This window comes from Haematobia irritans, chromosome 1 (genome assembly GCF_050003625.1).
Source record: "Haematobia irritans isolate KBUSLIRL chromosome 1, ASM5000362v1, whole genome shotgun sequence".
NCBI lineage: Eukaryota > Metazoa > Arthropoda > Insecta > Diptera > Muscidae > Haematobia > Haematobia irritans.
Genome location: NC_134397.1, coordinates 252,477,339 through 252,498,876, shown reverse-complemented (window position 1 = coordinate 252,498,876; position 21,538 = coordinate 252,477,339). Strand labels below are relative to the sequence as shown.

The window sequence follows — 21,538 nt, the reverse complement described above, 5'->3', positions numbered from 1 at the left end:
ATTTTATTTCTATAGAAAATTTTGTCAAAATTTTATTTCTATGGAAAGTTTTGTCAAAATTTTATTTTTATGGAAAATTTTGTCAAGATTTTATTTCTATAGAAAATTGTGTCAAAATTTTATTTCTATAGAAAATTTTGTCAAAATGTTATTTCTATAGAAAAATTTGTCAAAATTTTATTTCTATAGAAAATTTTGTCAAATTTTATTTCTATAGAAAATTTTGTCAAAATTTTATTTCTATAGAAAATTTTGTCAAAATTTTATTTCTATAGAAAATTTTGTCAAAATTTTATTTCTATAGAAAATTTTGTCAAAATTTTATTTCTATAGAAAATTTTGTCAAAATTTTATTTCTATAGAAAATTTTGTCAAAATTTTATTTCTATAGAAAATTTTGTCAAAATTTTATTTCTATAGAAAATTTTGTCAAAATTTTATTTCTATAGAAAATTTTGTCAAAATTTTATTTCTATAGAAAATTTTGTCAAAATTTTATTTCTATAGAAAATTTTGTCAAAATTTTATTTCAATAGAAAATTTTGTCAAAATTTTATTTCTATAGAAAATTTTGTCAAAATTTTATTTCTTTAGAAAATTTTGTCAAAATTTTATTTCTATAGAAAATTTTGTCAAAATTTTATTTCTATAGAAAATTTTGACAAAATTTTATTTCTATAGAAAATTTTGACAAAATATCATTTCCATGGAAAATTTTGTCAAAATTTTATTTTTATAGAAAAATTTGTCAAAATTTTATTTCTATAGAAAATTTTGTCAAAATTTTATTTCTATGGAAAATTTTGTCAAAATTTTATTTCTATGGAAAATTTTGTCAAAATTTTATTTCTATGGAAAATTTAGTCAAAATTTTATTTCTATAGAAAATTTGTCAAAATTTTATTTCTATAGAAAATTTGTCAAAATTTTATTTCTATAGAAAATTTTGTCAAAATTGTATTTCTATGGAAAATTTTGTCAAAATTTTATTTCTATAGAAAATTTTGTCAAAATTTTATTTCTATAGAAAATTTTGTCAAAATTTTATTTCTATAGAAAATTTTGTCAAAATTTTATTTCTATAGAAAATTTTGTCAAAATTTTATTTCTATAGAAAATTTTGTCAAAATTTTATTTCTATAGAAAATTTTGTCAAAATTTTATTTCTATGGAAAGTTTTGTCAAAATTTTATTTCTATAGAAAATTTTGTCAAAATTTTATTTTTATGGAAAATTTTGTGAAAATTTTATTTCTATAGAAAATTTTGTCAAAATTTTATTTCTATAGAAAATTTTGTCATAATATTATTTCTATAGAAAATTTTGCCAAAATTTTATTTCTATAGAAAATTTTGCCAAAATTTTATTTCTATAGAAAATTTTGACAAAATATCATTTCCATGGAAAATTTTGTCAAAATTTTATTTCTTTAGAAAAATTTGTCAAAATGTTATTTCTATAGAAAATTTTGTCAAAATTTTATTTCTATGGAAAATTTTGTCAAAATTTTATTTTTATTGAAAATTTTATCAAGATTTTATTTCTATAGAAAATTGTGTCAAAATTTTATTTCTATAGAAAATTTTGTCAAAATTTTATTTCTATAGAAAATTTTGTCAAAATTTTATTTCTATAGAAAATTTTGTCAAAATTTTATTTCTATAGAAAATTTTGTCAAAATTTTATTTCTATAGAAAATTTTGTCAAAATTTTATTTCTATAGAAAATTTTGTCAAAATTGTATTTCTATAGAAAATTTTGTCAAAATTGTATTTCTATAGAAAATTTTGTCAAAATTTTAATTCTATAGAAAATTTTGTCAAAATTTTATTTCTATGGAAAATTTTGTCAAAATTTTATTTTTATGGAAAATTTTGTCAAGATTTTATTTCTATAGAAAATTGTGTCAAAAAATTTTGTCAAAATGTTATTTCTATAGAAAATTTTGTCAAAATGTTATTTCTATAGAAAATTTTGTCAAAATTTTATTTCTATAGAAAATTTTGTCAAAATTTTATTTCTATAGAAAATTTTGTCAAAATTTTATTTCTATAGAAAATTTTGTCAAAATTTTATTTCTATAGAAAATTTTGTCCAAATTTTATTTCTATGGAAAATTTTGTCAAAATTTTATTTCTATAGAAAATTTTGTCAAAATTTTATTTCTATAGAAAATTTTGTCAAAATTTTATTTCTATGGAAAATTTTGTCAAAATTTTATTTCTATAGAAAATTTTGTCAAAATTTTATTTCTATAGAAAATTTTGTCAAAATTTTATTTCTATAGAAAATTTTGTCAAAATTTTATTTCTATAGAAAATTTTGTCAAAATTTTATTTCTGTAGAAAATTTTGTCAAAATTTTATTTCTATAGAAAATTTTGTCAAAATTTTATTTCTATAGAAAATTTTGTCATATATGTTCAAACAATGTGACTAAAGGACGAGGAGAGCGAAGATGAGAATCACCTCTTAAGGACCAACGGAGAACGTGGGCTCCGATATGGTAATGTTCTACTACTGGATTGACCAAAAGCAAAAAAAAAAAACACGGGAGGTTTGAATTTCACTGCGGGCTTTTGTTGCATGATCGAGAGGGATGTGTCCTAGATGATGGTTGCATAGAGAAAGAGGAAGTAGAGAGTAAGCACGAAGGCTACTTGATCAAAAGAACAGAAGGACAGAATGAAACAGAGTTGCCACTTAGATTAATTTTTCCTTTAAGCTATTACATTATTTTCTTTTAATCTATTACATCTGTACGGATATTGGAAACATAATAAGCGACAAAGAAATTGAAATTTAATTCATTGTAAATTGTTATGTAGTGCTTAATTAAATAATGTGGTGAGGTAGAAGAAAATGCATTTAATAATGACTACTAACATAAATATTGGCGAGATTTATTTATTGGATCTTAATAATAAAATTTGTATTTCTAAGTTTCCTCTAAGATTTTGTTTCATTCTCAAGAATGAAACAAAAAGAAAAACTGTATTTGCTTTTATTTACAGTTTTAATTGATTAATTTATTTGTTAAGTTTTATTGACAATTGTTTTTTATATATATATATATATATATATATATATATATATATATATATATATATATATATATATATATATATATATATATATATATATATATATATATATATATATATATATATATATATATATATATATATAAATAATTATTAAAGAACGTGTCACCATATAAATAAAATATATTGGAAGAGATTTGGGAATGACTGACCACTGCATTAGTTTTATGGTCAAATTGTAAATGAATTTAATTTTATTATTTTAAGTAGCCATGGAACGTCGTGGGCGTATACCAGTTGCTAAATTTCGCACTCAAGAAGGCAAGACCCGTAGCCGCAGTAGAGTCCGAGAACCAGACTATAATGAACAAGATCCCGAAACAGATCTTTTCACTTTGCTTGAAGATAATATTGCACTGAAGGAAGAAAATAAAGCTCTGAAATTGGAACTAGAAGATCGTAAGTTGTATTTGAAATAAAACCAAAGTTTTATTTATTATTTTTCTTTATATTTATATATCATTCTCTATATTTTTAGATAAAAAAATACAAAATGATTTGTTGGAAGAGAATTCAAAGATGACAGAGGAAATGGCTGAAATGAAAAAACAACAGTCTGTTTTGTCCGAAGAAATTAAGAATTTAACCACGAAATTTAATAAAATTCAAAACGAAAAGAATGCTTTGGATAAATTACACAAAATGAAAGTGGAAAATATTAATAGGTAAATAAAATATGTTTTTTTTTTTGTGGCAGAAAATTGTTGGTCTAATCTAAAAATCCTATTTATTGGAAGTTGTTTCTGAAAATATAGGAACAGAAATTAATATTCAATTCTGTTGCTCTTAATGGTTGGATTGCTTGTGTGTTCTACCTACCAAAGTAGGTAGAATTCTACCACAAATGGTAAATTTTTTATTGCTTGGTAGATAGGTAGAATTCTTGATGTTTTAGTAGATTTTGCAGAATATTCCTCTCCAACTAAGAGTTATTTCACAAATTTTCTATAGAAATAAAATTTTGACAAAATTTTTTAAAGCAATAAAATTTTGACAAAATTCTCTATACAAATAACATTTTGACAAAATTTTGTATAGAAATAAAATTTTGACAAAATTTTGTATATAGAAATAAAATTTTCTATATGGAAATAAGATATTGCCAAATTTTCTATATAAATAAAATTTTGACAAAATTTTCTATATAGAAATAAAATCTTGACAAAATTTTCTATAGAAATAAAATTTTGACAAAATTGTCTACAGAAATAAAATTTCGACAAAATATTCTATAGAAATAAAATTGTGACAAAATTTCTCTAGAAATAAAGTTTTGACAAAATTTTCTATAGAATAAAATTTTGACAAAATTGTTTATAGAAATAAAATTATGACTAAATTTTCTATAGAAATAAAATTTGGACGAAATTTTCTATACTAATAAAATTTTGACAAAATTTTCTATAGAAATAAAATTTGGACAAAATTTTCCATATAGAAATAAAATTTTGACACAATTTTCTATAGAAATAAAATTTTGGCAAAATTTTCTATAGAAACAAAATTTTGACAAAATTTTCTATATAGAAATAAAATTTTGACAAAATTTTGTACATAGAAATAAAATTTGACAAATGTTTCTATAGAAATAAAATTTTGACAAAATTTCTATAGAAATAAAATTTTGACAAAATTTTCTATATAAAAATAAAATTTTGACAAAATTTTCTATATAACAATAAAATTTTGACAAAATTTTCTATAGAAATAAAATTGTGACTAAATTTTCTATAGAAATAACATTTTGACAAAATTTTCTATAGAAATAAAGTTTTGATAAAATTTTCTATATAGAAATAAAATTTTGACAAAATTTTCTATATAGAAATGAAATTTTGACAAAATTTTCTGTATAGAACTAAAATTTTTAAAAAATTTTCTATATAGAAATAAAATCTTGACAAAATTTTCTATAGAAATAAAATTTTGACAAAATCTATAGAATAAAATTTTCTATAGAAATAAAATTTTGACAAAATTTTCTATACTAATAAAATTTTGACAAAAGTTTCTATAGAAATAAAGTTTTGAAAAAATTTTCTATAGAATAAAATTTTGACAACATTTTCTATACTAATAAAATTTTGACAAAAGTTTCTATAGAAATAAAGTTTTGGCAAAATTTTCTATAGAATAAAATTTTGACAAAATTTTTATAGAAATAAAATTTTGACAAAATTTTCTATAGAAATAAAATTTTGACAAAATTTTCTATAGAAATAAAATTTTGACAAAATTTTCTATAGAAATAAAATTTTGACAAAATTTTCTATAGAAATAAAATTTCGACAAAATTTTCTATAGAAATAAAATTTTGAAAAAATTGTCTACAGAAATAAAATTTCGACAAAATATTCTATAGAAATAAAATTGTGACAAAATTTCGATAGAAATAAAGTTTTGACAAAATTTTTTATAGAAATAAAATTATGACTAAATTTTCTATAGAAATAAAATTTTGACAAAATGTTCTATACTAATAAAATTATGACAAAAGTTTCTATAGAAATAAAGTTTTGACAAAATTTTATATAAAAATAAATTTTTGACAAAAGTTTCTATAGAAATAAATTTTAACAAAATTTCTATAGAAATAAAATATTGACAAAATTTTCTACGGAAATAAAATTTTGAAAAAATTTTCTACAAAAATTAAATTTTGACAAAATTGTCTATTGATATTTTAGTAGATTTTGCAGAATATTCCTCTCCATCTAAGAGGTATTTCACTAATTTTCTATAGCAATAAAATTTAGACAATATTTTCTATATAGAAATAAAATTTTGACAAAATTTTCTATAGTAATAAAATTTTTACAAAAGCTTTTATAGAAATAAAATTTTAATAAAATTTCTATAGAAATAAAATTTTGACAAACATTTTCTATAGTAATAAAATTTTTACAAAAGTTTTTATAGAAATAAAATTTTGACAAAATTTTCTATATAAAAATAAAATTTTGACAAAATTTTCTATATAAAAATAAAATTGTGACAAAATTTTCTATAGTAATTAAATTTTGGCAAAAGTTTCTATAGAAATAAATTTTAACAAAATTTCTATAGAAATAAAATATTGACAAAATTTTCTTCGGAAATAAAATTTTGACAAAATTTTCTAAAAAAATAAAATTTTGACAAAATTTTCCATAGAAATAAAATTTTGACAAAATTTTCTATGGAAATAAAATGTTGACAAAATTTTCTATCAAAATAAAATTTTGTCAAAATTTTCTATAGAAATAAAATTTTGACAAATTTTTCTATAGAAATAAAATTTTGACAAAATTTTCTGTAGAAATAAAATTTTGAAAAAAATTTCTATAGAAATAAAACGTTGACAAAATTTTTTATAGAAATAAAATTTTGATAAAAGTTTCTATAGAAATAAAATTTTGACAAAATTTTCTATAGAAATAAAATTTTGACAAAATTTTCTATAGAAATAAAATTTTGGCAACATTTTCTATGGAAATAAAATTTTGACAACATTTTCTATACTAATAAAATTTTGACAAAAGTTTCTATAGAAATAAAATTTTGACAAAAGTTTCTATAGAAATAAAAATTTCTCTAGAAATAAAATTTTGACAAAATTTCTATAGAAATAAAATTTTGACAAAATTTTCTATATAAAAATAAAATTTTGACAAAATTTTCTATAGAAATAAAATTTTGACAAAATTTTCTAGAAAAATAAAATTTTGAGAAAATTTTATATAAAAATAAAATTTTGAAAAAATTGTCTATAGTAATCATTAGCGTAGCTAGACAATTTTCCTAGGGGGGCTATAGCCCCCCTAGCTAAAAATTTATAGACTGAACTTATAGGTTCAATTAATGTTGTATTTCATAAAATTGAATAAAAAATTAGCACAACTTTAAAAGTACTTCCAAAAATGTCCTCAATTATTTTAAATACACAGGAAGTTTTTTTACTTCATTTTTTTCATATTCTAATGTGTAATTTTTTGTTTTCTTTTTTTTTCAAATAGTTAAAAAAAAATAGTAAGAATAAATAAATTGGTTCAAATTATGCAAATTTTGCCACAAAACTGCTAAATCCATTATAGAAAAATCGATAATTTTGGAAATTATTCGAGGAAAAACATTTCAAACAAGCGTCAGAATGCATTAAAAATCATAAAAACAAAATAAAAATTATTTATTTGGGAAAATATCACAAAATTTTTTAATTCACATTCAAAACACTGAATTCGGATCACACCTTAAGATGTGATGCAAATTCATTGCGACGGCTGTTGAAACGGTGGACATTTGTCCTATGACAAGCTTATATTACATTCATTGCTTCTCCGCCAATTTTGCACCACTTCTAGACCCTCTAGAACATTTTCACTACTTTTTTGGCGACGCTTTGTCGCAGTATTATTAGGATATTAATTTATGAAAGAATAGTTTTAATATCAATTACTATTTTTTAATTAAATTGACTAAACTAAATCAATCATAAGTTCAACCACAGCTTTATTTCATAAATATATGACTTCAAACATTGCCATCGGCAACTGCTACCACAACCCAAGAAATTCGATTGTTCATGAAAGTCTTTATCGGAACTTTGTGCGATTATATACTTGTTTAATTTTTATAAAAATTAAAAAAAAATATATTGACATTTATTGAAAAATGGAAAATCATAAATAGAGTTTCAAATTCTGGGGGGGGGGCTAAAATTTTTTGGTGGGGGGGGGGGGGGTCTAAGCCCCCTCCCCAGAGGCCTTCCTACGCTTATGATAGTAGTTAAATTTTGACAAAAGTTTCTAAATAGAAATATAGAAATAAATTTTAACAAAAGTTTCTATAGAAATAAATTTTAACAAAATTTCTATAGAAATAAAATTTTGACAAAATTTTCTATAAAAATAAAATTTTGACAAAATTGTCTATTGATATTTTAGTAGATTTTGCAACTATGAGGTATTTCGCTGATTTTCTATAGCAAAAAAATTTTGACAAAATTTTCTATATAGAAATAAAATGTTGACAAAATTATCTACATAGAAATAAAATTTTGACAAAAATTTCTACAGAAATAAAATATTGACAAAACGTTCTATAGGAATAAAATTTTGACAAAAATTTCTACAGAAATAAAATTTTGCCAACATTTTTTATTTAGAAATAAAATGTTGACAAAATTTTCTCTATAGAAATAAGATGTTGACAAAATTTTCTATAGAAATAAAGTTTTGACAAAATTTTCTATAGAAATAAAATTTTGAGAAAATTTTCTATACATTTTTTAGAAAAACCTTTCATGTTCCCTACTTCTGGTAACACTGAAGATCATCCCGGCAGAGAGTATTAAGAAAACAAGAGGACGAAAATTTCTTTTCTACAAAAACAACAAATGTCAACCGTATACACGCAAAAAAATAATTCTTTCCTCCCAAACGAAATTTTAGACAAACAAAGTTCGTTTCTCATTTGCTTTTCGCTATTAGGAAGTGTATTTGGAAGAAAAGTATATACTTTTTGTGATAAACGTTTATTCTTTTCCAGAATGTAAAAACAATTTCATAAAGACAAACTTAAAAAAAAGCATTGTTTTCTTGCTGTTAGAATGTTAAGAATATGTGTATATATATACTTGGCAACATGAATGTTTAAATGTACTTTACTTTTGATTTCCCATTTTAGTCTTAGTAGCCATGATTTATATATTCAAATGCTTTGTACATATTTTTAGTTAGTCTCAATAAAACATTTAAAACTATCAAAAGCTATCAGGTTATGGGCACCAGTTGTACTGTTTGACATTTTGTGAAAAAATATAATTTGTGAAAAATGAATTCTATATGTCAAATTGAAAAACTCGAGGAAGGAAATTATGAGAGCTGGCGTATCCAGATGAAGAGCGTTCTTATACATTGTGGACAATGGAGCATTGTTAACGGGGATACGAAACTCGAAAATTGCAAAGATGCTGGTGATACTCAAAATTGGAAGATGGAAGATGAGAAAGCTCTGGCAACAATTTGTCTCAGCGTTAAGTCCACACAACTGAATTTGGTAAAAAATTGTTCCACATCGAATGAGGCGTGGATAAAACTTCAAAGCGTCCATAAACTCCAAGGGCCATTGCAAAAGGTTGGCCTATACAAAAAGCTGTTGAATTTGTCAATGAAGGAGAACAGATCAATAGCTGAACACATAAATGAATTCGTGGAAGTGTCGGAAAAGCTGTCAGAAATCGGAATCGAGATTCAGGAGGAGCTCTTGACAATCATTTTGCTGACTAGTCTTCCAAAGCAGTATGACAATTTCGTGGTTGCTATAGAAACTAGAGACAGCCTACCTAGTTTTTCAGCATTAAAACAAAAACTGATGGAAGAAGGAGAGAGAAGAAGCCAAGTGCAAGAACTTGAAGGTGTGGAACAACAGGTTTTCGCCGTAAAATCTTTCAAGAAGCAGGAGAAAAATTCAGAAAATAGCAAAAATTTTAGAAAGAATATGAATGCTGGTAAGAAGAAGCAGTTTCAAGGTAAATGTTTTTGCTGTGACCAAGTCGGACATTACGCGAATGATTGTAAGTTCAAGGAGAACAGCAAGAAAAATCAGTCGTTTTCAATGATAGCCGTTGCGGATTCAGGTAAGCTGGAAAAATCTAAGTGGTATCTTGATAGTGGTGCAACTGCGCACATGTGCAACGACAGGAATATGTTCGCTACATATGAGAAATATAACGAACGAATTGCTCTTGCCGGAAATAATTTTCTGAATGCTATTGGGATTGGCGATGTTTTGCTAAAATGCGAGGATTTTAATGTTCGATTAAAAAATGTATTGCATTCGCCGGATCTACAAGCTAACTTCGTTTCAATAAGTAAGGCCGTAAATCAGGGGCTTAAGGCTATCTTCACAAACTCAAATGCAATTATTAAGAATAGAAATAATGAAATCGTAATGAAAGCGTCGAAAACTGACAATATGTTTGTTCTAGAAAACCGGATGGAAAAATTATTTATGATTACAGCAGATATTTGGCATAACCGTTATGGCCATTTAAATCATAAAAGTTTGATGGATTTATCTACGAAAGAAATGGTGCATGGAATGGAGATAAATGGTCATTCAGGAAACGAAAAATGTTCGAGCTGTATGCTTGGTAAGATACACACACTTCCGTTTCCGAAAGATACCAATACATCGGCAAAGGAAATACTAGAAGTCATCCATAGCGATGTTTGTGGCCCGATAAACATTCCATCTGTAGGAGGTTCAAGATATTTTTTGACTTTTATTGATGAAAAATCTCATAGAATTTTTGTTTATTTTTTAAAGTCAAAAAATGAAGTATTTCCAAAATTTAAAGAATTCCAGAAACTAGTTGAGAATCAAACTGGTAGGAAAATTAAGATCCTTCGTAGTGACAACGGAAGAGAGTACATAAATACGGATTTTGACAATTATTTAAAGAATTGTGGCATTGTTAGACAACTTACTGTTCCGTATACACCGCAACAAAATGGAATGGCAGAACGTGCCAATAGAACTTTAGTAGAAATGGCAAGGACCATGATGATACATGCAGGTGTACAAAACTCTCTGTGGGCTGAAGCTATAATGACCGCCGCATATTTAAGAAATCGAAGCCCAAGCAAGCAATTAATGAACAAAACACCATATGAAATATGGCACGATAAGAAACCCAATGTGAAACATTTGCGAACTTTTGGGTGCTATTGCGTAGCTTTGAATAAATCCCAGAAAGCCAAATTTGACAAGAGAGGAAAAGAATATATTATGGTGGGATATTCGTTAGTTTCAAAGGCATATAGATTGTATGATAAAGAGAATAAAAAGGTAATAGAAAGCAGAGATGTTATTTTCGATGAAAATAGATTTAATGTTGAGGAAAAAGTATTACCTCAGAAGGATTGTCTTACGCTATATTTGGATCAATGGCAAGCAAATCAATACGAAATTGACATTGAAAGAGATGAAAACGAAAATTCGAATACAAGTGGAAATAATGAAATACGAGCAATTAGAAGTGACAGTTGTGGAGAGGAAAATTTTAATACAGCAGATGATAACTCCAGTTCAGAAGGTAATGAACATGTTAAAATTGGACCCGGTAGGCCAAAAATTATTAGGTCTGGAAAACCAGGTAGACCAAAAAAGGTTTATAATAAATTAAACAAAATAGTATCCGAAAATATTCCTCAATCATTCCGAGAAGCTTTAGAAAGTGAAAAATCTGCAAATTGGCAAGAAGCTATGAAAACGGAATACAAAGCCTTGCAGAAAAACAAGACCTGGGATGTCGTTGATTTGACGCCAAAATGTAAAGCTATAGGTTGCAGATGGGTTTTTGCAGTTAAACGGGATAAACATGGACATATCGAGAGGTATAAAGCTCGTTTGGTAGCAAAAGGTTGTAGTCAACGGTATGGATTAGACTATAAAGAAACCTTTTCACCGGTAGTAAGATACGCAACTATACGAATGCTTTTAGCTATTGCAGCAGAAGAAAAGATGCATTTACATCAAATTGATGTAAGCACTGCTTATTTGAATAGCGATTTGCAGGAAGATGTATATATGCAGCAGCCAGAAGGATTTAGTAGTGATAACGAGAAAGTTCTTAAGCTAAAAAAATCAATATATGGACTGAAACAGTCTGGTAGAGCATGGAATAATAAATTGGATTCTGTATTAAAAGGATTAGGATTTATTCCTTGTGAAAGTGAGCCATGCTTGTACAAGAAGGATAACGGAGAAACCGTTTTAATTGCTGTATATGTGGATGACATTATTATTGCATGCAAAAATGAAGAAGAAATCTTGAGGGTGAAATCAAATATTGCAGAATATTTCGACATAAGTGACAAGGGAAAATTGCAACATTTTCTTGGTATGGAGGTAGAAAGAGATACCCCGACAGGTCCTATAAAATTAAGTCAAGTACAGTACATAAAAGATATCCTAGAACAATGTGGTATGAGCGACTGTAAACCTTCTTATATACCTTTAAATTGTGGATATCAATCAGGATGTAACAAAAATTGCAAGAAGACAAATCAACATGAGTACCAATCGATTATTGGGGCTTTGACTTATCTTTCGATTACAACACGTCCTGATATTCAGCATTCTGTCAACAAACTTGCCCAAAGAAATGTGGATCCTCATGTGGAGCATTTGACTGCTGTCAAGAATATTCTCCGATACCTAGCAGGAACCAAAAACTACAAGTTAATATTTAAAGCTGGTCAGAAAGGAATTCAAGGTTACGCAGATGCAGACTGGGCAAGCGATACAACAGACAGGAAATCAACAACAGGATATATATTTTTCGTGAACGGATGTGCCGTATCTTGGGAGAGCAAGAAACAAATGACTATAGCACTAAGTAGCACTGAAGCCGAATACATGGCGATGTCAAATGCTGCAAGAGAAGCAACATATTTGAAGCGATTGATGGCAGAAATTGGTTATGATTCTGGGGAAGCAGAAATTTTAAATTTCGATAATCAAGGCGCTGGAAAATTAGCAGAAAATCCTGTTTTCCATAATCGCTCCAAACATATAGATGTAAAATTCCATTACATCCGTGAAGTCATTCGAAACAAGGAAGTTGAACTCAAATATTGCCCGACTGAAGATATGGTGGCCGATATTTTAACCAAGAATCTAAGTCGGACAAAACATAATCATTTTGTAAATTTAATTGGAATATCTTAAGTATTTTTTTTTTGTTTATTCATTTGCTATAACATCCATGTTGAGGAGGAGTGTTAGAATGTTAAGAATATGTGTATATATATACTTGGCAACATGAATGTTTAAATGTACTTTACTTTTGATTTTCCCATGCTTTGTACATATTTTTAGTTAGTCTCAATAAAACATTTAAAACTATCAAAAGCTATCAATTGCTAATTGCATTTTCCCTCACATCTTTCTCACATCCACGAGGTTTTTCAGTTCTTAACACCTTTTCCTGTAATACCAACAATTTAGAAGAAATTATACGATTTTATAAATGTTTTTTTACCTTTCGCCTGGACGGAGAATCGAACCGCGGACCATGCACTTTGTAAGCCAACACACTAACCACTGAGCTATGTACCTGTTATGGTCATCAATAGATAAATATCCACATAAGTTATATTTATATAGCATAGCTTGCGGCGCCCACGAACCGAATAAACAAAGTTTATTTAACAGAAACAAACATTTAGTTCGGCACCGTGGAGCAGTGGTTGCTACGTCCGACTTGGTCGTGGGTTCGATCCCTGCTTCGACCAAAGTTTTTTTTGTTTTTTTTTACATATATTCCAGATATGTTCGGAAGATTCCGAAAAAATGTTCCATATTACATTGTAGTATATTAAATTTTGAACTGACTGTGTTGTTGTTTCAAAAATAACTTTTTTTTATTGAAAAAATAAAAATTGTGTAACAAACGATTTTTTTTTCAAAAAACTAACAAAAGAAACACGTTTTCGGTACACGTTCTCCAAACGTTTTTTGTCTTTACGTGTAGATGTCGCACAATGCCTGCAGCTTTGGTATTTTATTACCGACGTTGCGGTCTAAGCGCTGTTTTGATAAATTATTTATAAAGGCATCGGCAGTTATAATTTCAAATTGTCTGCCAAACAATTTAGTAGAATGAAAAGATTTATATAAAAGAACATTTGTTACTACAAAGTAGGTTCTAAATCCTATTTGTCTTACGTTTCATAAGGCCGGTAGAGAACTGAACTGGGTGACGCCGAGAGAAGCGCCGACAAAAACTGCATGATATTAGAGAAATTTTCCTCATGACGCCACCTACTGACGCAGTTTCGCTTGACAGTTTCGATCTCTTGTTTTCTTAATACTCTCTGATCCCCGTGCCTGGTTTGTTAGTGCAATAACTATCTAAGTCACCAACAACCATCCAGGAATGTAGGGGTTGATCTTCTAGAGCCCTAGATCCAGCGTTACGAAAGAGCAAATAAAGCTCTGTGGAATAGCGAGTACGTTGGAGGGTTGAGTAGAAAATTATTTGGACACCCGAATAGAATCTGGAAACTGATGATAACAGAGAATCCCTAGATTCGTCTGCTTACTTGAAACCAGACTAACTCAGGAAAAAATTTACATCTGTAGAGGAATATTCATCTGCTTGCTAGTTTTTACGCAGGAATGCGATGAAACCAGCGTTGGAAAATGTGAACTACTTAAAGAATTACATAATAGGAATATGGTATGAGTACGGATAATCCATAACTTCCACGCTGGCTAAAAAACTGTGGAATACGGGCACGATCGAAAAAGGTGACAGTGAAAGTAGTGAAAGTAGTGAAAGAGAGTAGGGGCGTTGGTCACCTGAAGTTAAGCTTAAATTAGTTTCGAACAGATTGGTTTAGATTAGGTGGAATAGAGGATCCCGGTTTCCCTGTCTCATGTCGGTTGACATCTACCTAAGCCAGTCAACTGCTTGTTTGGCGCTCTCACTTGTCTTTCTAACGTACTGTCTTTAACGAACTCGCAAATTTTAAACTAGGCCAGTTTCTGAAAGCAGGGTAGATTTGCCCCCATGTCATAACACCTTCAGTAACTAACTCCCAATTTTTAATCTAGGCCAATTTCTGAAAGCAGGTCAGAAGTGGCTAAAGTACTGAAGGAGTCATGACTCCCGTCTTTCAGACCGTGGCACTGTTCCACATCAATCTATGTATCTCCAGTGTCCATTCATTCACCCCTCGTAGCTTTGCGTTCTCTATGGACAGTTCATTTGTTAGATTAGGTTTCCTCTTATTCCGTGATGTTTAGACTTGATTGCACCATAATAGCAATGAATGCAAGCCTTCCGTCTACCTGTGAATATGTTCATGTACTCTAAGACATTTAATACATTTCTTTACAGCCCATGCTTCTGCAGGAACTGTGCGGTGTTCATCCAATTCCGTCCTCTCTCCCATTCTCAATCCAATAAAGGGTGATACGGTCAAAATTTGGTCAATATAAACTTGACGTATTTCTTTCAATTTTGCATTTAAAAAACCTGAACGCCCCTCATTTTGAAGGTGTGTGTGTGTAGAATGTTGCTCCTATTTTGATTTTGGGATTCACTCTTCAGTTGTCAAAATGCCGTCCAAGCAAGAAGAGCAGCGTATCAAAATTTTGCTCGCGCATCGCGAAAATCCGAGCTACTCGCACGCAAATCGCTAAAAGTTGTCAAATCAACCGTTTCAAATGTAATTAAAGTATTTGGGGAAAGTTTGTCGACAGCCAGGAAGTCTGGATCGGGGAGAAATCGAAAACCGGAAGCCGCTGAGACGACAAAGACAGTTGCCCGTAGTTTCAAGCGAAACCCCAACCTCTCTCTCCGAGATGCCGCAAATAAGCTGGGTGTATCGCCTACAACGCGCATCGATCCAAAAAACGTGCCGGACTATCGACTTACAAGAAGGTAGTGACTCCAAATCGCGATGATAAACAAAATACGACGGCCAAAGCGCGATCCCGGAGGCTGTACACGACGATGCTGACGAAGTTTGACTGCGTGGTAATGGACGACGAAACCCACGTCAAAGCCGACTACAAGCAGCTTCCGGGACAGGAGTTTTATACGGCAAAAGGAAAGGGAAAGGTAGCAGATATTTACAAGCACATAAAAACTGTCAAAGTTCGCAAAGAAATATCTGGTTTGGCAAGCCATCTGTACCTGTGGCTTGAAAAGCAGCATTTTCATAGCTTCCGGGACTGTCAACCAAGAAATTTGCGTGAAAGAGTGTTTGAATAAACGTCTGCTACCTTTCCTGAAGAAACACGGTTGTTCCGTACTGTTTGGCATCTTGCCATTACGGTAAAAAGGCCATGGAGTGGTACGCCGCCAACAACGTGCAGGTGGTTCCCAAGGACAAGAACCCTCCCAACACGCCAGAGCTCCGCCCAATTGAGAAATACTGGGCTATTGTTAAGCGGAACCTAAAGAAGACCAAAAAAAGTGCTAAGGACGAGCAGCAGTTCAAGGCAAACTGGCTTTCTGCGGCCAAGAAGATGGACAAGGTGGCTGTACAAAATCTGATGGCAGGTGTCAAGCGTGAGGCCCGGCAATTCGGATTTGGAAAAGCGGAAGCCTAACTGAATATTTTCCTGAATTTTATACTAATTGAACTTGAAAAAGAAATTTAATTTGATTTTTTAAATAAACGATTTCACCGATTTACACGCGTTTTCCCTTGACCAAATTTTGACCGTATCACCCTTTATTGTAACAGAACAGTCTGTTCTCGGTTCCCTCTCTGCTACGACAGGTTTTTCCGGCATCAGTTTTTTTGTACTCTAAGCCATTCAATGCATTCCTTTATCGCCCGTATTTCTGCCAGGTTCTGGAAGAATGGCAATGACAACAACACGTCCTACATTATCGATCTTCCGCGACTCTCATTCGCCGCAGATGTGACCTCAACTCTATGTCTCTAATTCGTCGTTCATCCGATCGTTTCACTGTTCCACATTGGTCTATGTTTCTCCAGTGCCTATTCATTTTAGCCTCAACGGGCTTTGTGTTCTCTATATTCACTTAAACTTTCGGATATCCGTGAATATGTTCACGTTCACTAAGTCATTTAATGCATTCCATTATAGCCTATGCTTCTGCATGCAGGACTGTGCTGTGGTCCGCGACTAGTCTCGTCCATCTTCGATCCAACGGTGTGTCAGTCATTACCCTCGATTATATCTTCTGGGTTCCCTCTCTGCCAGGACAGGTCTTTCCGGCGTCAGATTTTTACTGAATTATCAAATATTAGCAATCATTGTTATAACTGAGATGTAGGAAAAATAAAGGGTGGTTAAAATTTCAAGGGCCGATGTTGATTTTGAATAAAACATTTAGGAAATTATTGTAATTTTATTTTATTATGATATATTGGTATTACTCAATTATGTATGGAACAAAATATCGGCCAAATGGGCGCCGCGACCTCGGTGGGACACCTTCATCCGATGATCCAAATTTTCGATGACGTTGAGGCATAATGGAGGTTCTGTGCCGTTAATGTGCCGAATTATCTCATCCTTTAGGTCTTGAATTGTTGCTGGCTTATAGACGTACACCTTTTCTTTCAAATAACCCCAAAGAAAAAAGTCCAACGGTGTTAAGTCACATGATCTTGGCGGCCAATTGACATCGCCATTACGTGAGATAACACGGCCATTGAATTTGTTGCGCAAAAGAGCCATTTTTTCGTTAGCTGTGTGGCAAGTGGCACCGTCCTGCTGAAACCACATATCGTCCACATCCATATCTTCCAATTCGGGCCATAAAAAGTTCGTTATCATCTCACGATAGCGGACACCATTCACAGTAACTGCCTGACCGGCCTCATTTTGGAAAAAATACGGCCCGATGGTGCCGCCAGCTCATAAACCGCACCAAACAGTCACTCTTTGTGGGTGCATTGGTTTTTCGACAGTCACTCTTGGATTCTCATTCGCCCAAATGCGGCAATTCTGTTTATTGACGAATCCACTGAGGTGAAAATGTGCCTCTTCACTGAAGATGCTTTTCTTCGAAAATTGATCATTCACTGTTGCCATTTCTTGGAACCGTTTAACACGTTGTTGGATTGTGTATCTCTCCATGGTTCAAATTGAGTAAGTCTGAAATAGAGAAATGTCAAATAAAATTCGGAAAAAAACTTGGCGTTTAGGTGTGGTTCACATTCAACATGGGCCCTTACAATTTAACCACCCTTTATTTCACTCCCAAAGTCTATTCTGAACATCGATGGAGAAGAAATGCAACGTAGAAACCCTGCAACGGGTCCAACGGACATCTTGTCTTGATATAAGCGTGGATATGAGTTCAACTTCTACTAGAGCGCTAGAAACGATTCTATACGTCCTACCTATAGAGATACAGATAAAAAGGGAGGCAGCAATGAGACTCAAGAAGATGAGAGAATGGTACCAACTAGAGAATAAATCAAACCATCGGAGGATAATTGAGGTGAAGATAGGAGACACGTCTGATTTAGAAGTACTCCATGATCGTATACCTGAAGAAACGCTAGCGACCGAGTTTGAAATTCTCATACCGTTGAGACAATCATGAAGCTTCTTATGGTAACAATTGTTACACAGACGAAGCGAGGATGGTGAATAGAACGGGATTTGGATTATACTTCGAAATCTCTGGCACCGAAATCTCCTTTTGTTGGCCCGACCATACAACTATTCTGCAACCAGAAATCAGAGCTATTTCGTAGTATGTAAAATGGCTCAGCACAAACACAAGACCACTAAGTGTAAATGTTTTCACCGATAGCCAGATGGCTATACGAGCCATGGCAAAAATATGCAAAAATATGGCACCATTCGAATCATCTGGGTGCCTGTTGGGTGTTGGGTGGATGGGAACGAGCCTATCAATGACCAAGCGATAAAAGCCAGGGAAGCTGAGGAAGTAATCTTGGACAACCCCAAGTCGGTCCGAGTTAAAAAAGTGGGAAAAGAGCTATGGAACAGTGAAATAGTTGGAAGGACCACGAAGATCATATGGGGAGATCTTGATGAAGATAAAACAAGAGAACTACTGAAGGAGAGTAGGAGTACGATCAGTAGAGCTATTGGAATCATAACGTGACACCAGGACCTAAGGGCACACTTCCACTGCTTCCAATACGGGTAAATCACGACACGTTTTGGAATGAAAAAATATAAAAAAATCCTACTCCGAGTATGACACCATTCGAATCATCTGAGTGCCTGCTTACTGTGGGGAGGATGGGAACCTGCCTGTCAATGACCTAGCGATAAAAGCCAGGGAAGGTGAGGAAGTAAACTTGGATAACCCCAAGCCCGATCCGAGTTAAATGCATGGGCAAAGCGAGCACATGTAGAGCTGTGTGAAACACTGAAATATTTGGAAGGACCACGAAGATCATATGAGGAGATCCAGATGAAGATAAAACAAGAGAACTACTGAAGGAGAGTAGGAGTACGATCAGTAGAGCTATTGGAATCATAACGGGACACCAGGACCTTAGGGCACACTTCCACTACTTCCAATACGACACGTTTTGGAATGAAAACCACGACACGTTTTGAAATGAAAAAATATAAAAAATTCCTACTCCGAGTATGGCACCATTCGAATCATCTGAGTGCCTGCTTACTGTGGGGATGATGGGAACGAGTCTGTCAATGACCTAGCGATAAAAGCCATGGAAGGTGAGGAAGTAAACTTGGGTAACCCCAAGCCCGATCCGAGTTAAAAGCATGGGTAAAGCGAGCTCATGTAGAGCTGTGTGAAACACTGAAATAGTTGGAAGGACCACGAAGATCATATGAGGAGATCCAGATGAAGATAAAATAATAGAACTACTGAAAGAGAGTAGGAGTACGATTAGTAGAGCTATAGGAATCATAACGGGACACTTGGACCTTAGGCCACACTCCACCGCTAAATCACGACTAGTTTTGGTATGAAAAAATATAATAAAGACCCACTCCTGCCTGCTTACTGTGGGGAACGAGCCTGTCAATGGTCTGGCGATAAAAGCCAGTGAAGGTGAGGAAGTAAACTTGGATAACCCCAAGCCCGATCCGAGTTAAAAGCATGGACAAAGCGAGCACATGTAACAGGTTGGCGGGCTAACAAAGAAAAACACATTTTTTTTGTAAAAATTCGTTTTTGTTATTCAACATAGTTCCCTTCAAGAGCGATACAACGATTATAACGACCTTTTTTGATACCATTTTGGTAGTACTCCTTCGGTTTTGCCTCAAAATAGGCTTCAGCTTCGGCGATCACCTCTTCATTGCAGCCAAATTTTTTCCCTGCGAGAGCATACTTTTGAGGTATGAGAACAAGAAAAAGTCGCTGGGGCCAGATCTGGAGAATACGGTGTGTGGGGAAGCAATTCGAAGCCCAATTCAGGAATGTTTGCCATCGTTCTCAATGACTTGTGGCACGGTGCGTTGTCTTGGTGGAACAACACTTTTTTCTTCTTCATATGGGGCCGTTTTGCCGCGATTTCGACCTTCAAACGCTACAATAACGCCATATAATAGTCACTGTTGATGGTTTTTCCCTTCTCAAGATAATCGATAAAAATTATTCTATGCGCATCCCAAAAAACAGAGGCCATTACTTTGCCAGCGGACTTTTGAGTCTTTCCACGCTTCGGAGACGGTTCACCGGTCGCTGTCCACTCAGCCGACTGTCGATTGGACTCAGGAGTGTAGTGATGGAGCCATGTTTCATCCATTGTCACATATCGACGGGAAAACTCGGGTGTATTACGAGTTAACAGCTGCAAACAACGCTCAGAATCATCAACACGTTGTTGTTTTTGGTCAAATGTGAGCTCGCGCGGCACCCATTTTGCACAGAGCTTCCGCATATCCCAATATTGATGAATGATGTGACTAACACGTTCCTGTTATCTTTAAGTCCTCTACTATCTCGATCAACTTCATTTTACGGTCATTCAAAATCATTTTGTGGATTTTTTTGATGTTTTCATCGGTAAACACCTCTTTCGGGCGTTCACCGTCCTCCGTGCTCATTTCACCACGCTTGAATTTTGCATACCAATCAATTATTGTTGATTTCCCTGGGGCAGAGTCCGGAAACTCATTATCAAGCCAAGTTTTTGCTTCCACCGTATTTTTCCCTTCAGAAAACAGTATTTTATCAAAACACGAAATTCCTTTTTTTCACAATAACAAAAGTTGCTTCACAAAAGACGCTCTATCTCACAAACTAATTGACTTACAGACGTCAAATTTTGACACGAATCATTTAAAGGTTGGTACTATATAAAAATAATATGCATTTAATACTAACGACGCCATCTATGTGTCAGACCGGGGACTTATCAGCCAACCTGTTAGAGCTGTGTGAAACAGTGAAATAGTTGGAAGGACCACGAAGATCATATGGGCAGATCCAGATGAATATAAAACAAGGGAACTACTGAAGGAGAGTAGGAGTACGATCAGTAGGGCTATAGGACCTCAGGGCACAATTGTACCGTATAGGTGTAATAAATAATAGTTTATGCAGGACATGTGGAGGGAACGAAGATACACTTGAACATTATCTTTGTCACTGCCCAGAATTTACAAGATATAGGTCCCAACATTTGGGAGTCGAAAAAATTCCAAATTTAAACCGATTGAAGGGAGTAAAATGGACAGAAATCAATGAATTCGTCGAAAGCACAGAATTCTTGGAAGAGGCATGGGTTATAATTATAAACTAGAGCACACAACAAGCAGATTGCTAGCTTAGGGTCATATAACATGAGACGGAGAAATCCGACTCCACTCTTCAACCTAACCTAAAGTCAATTCGACTCATCGCAAATGAATGGCTTTGCTCGCCCCCAGAGAAAGTTCCTAGCTATGGCAGTGCTGAAACTCGAATCTCTTCATGCTATCCATGTATTCCTA

General features: G+C 31.8%; 1 protein-coding gene across 3 annotated transcripts in view; it reads left to right on the top strand.

The window, feature by feature from the left end:
• The window catches only part of LOC142220379 (uncharacterized), a 195,253-nt gene that overhangs the window by 119,006 nt on the left and 54,709 nt on the right, over positions 1–21,538 (top strand). For all 3 annotated transcript variants that reach the window (XM_075289482.1, XM_075289500.1, XM_075289491.1), the window contains exons 3-4: positions 3,314–3,502; positions 3,582–3,768. In XM_075289482.1, the coding sequence (XP_075145597.1) occupies positions 3,316–3,502; positions 3,582–3,768 (374 nt within the window). In that variant the 5' untranslated portion in view covers positions 3,314–3,315. The remainder of the gene's footprint in view (positions 1–3,313; positions 3,503–3,581; positions 3,769–21,538) is intronic.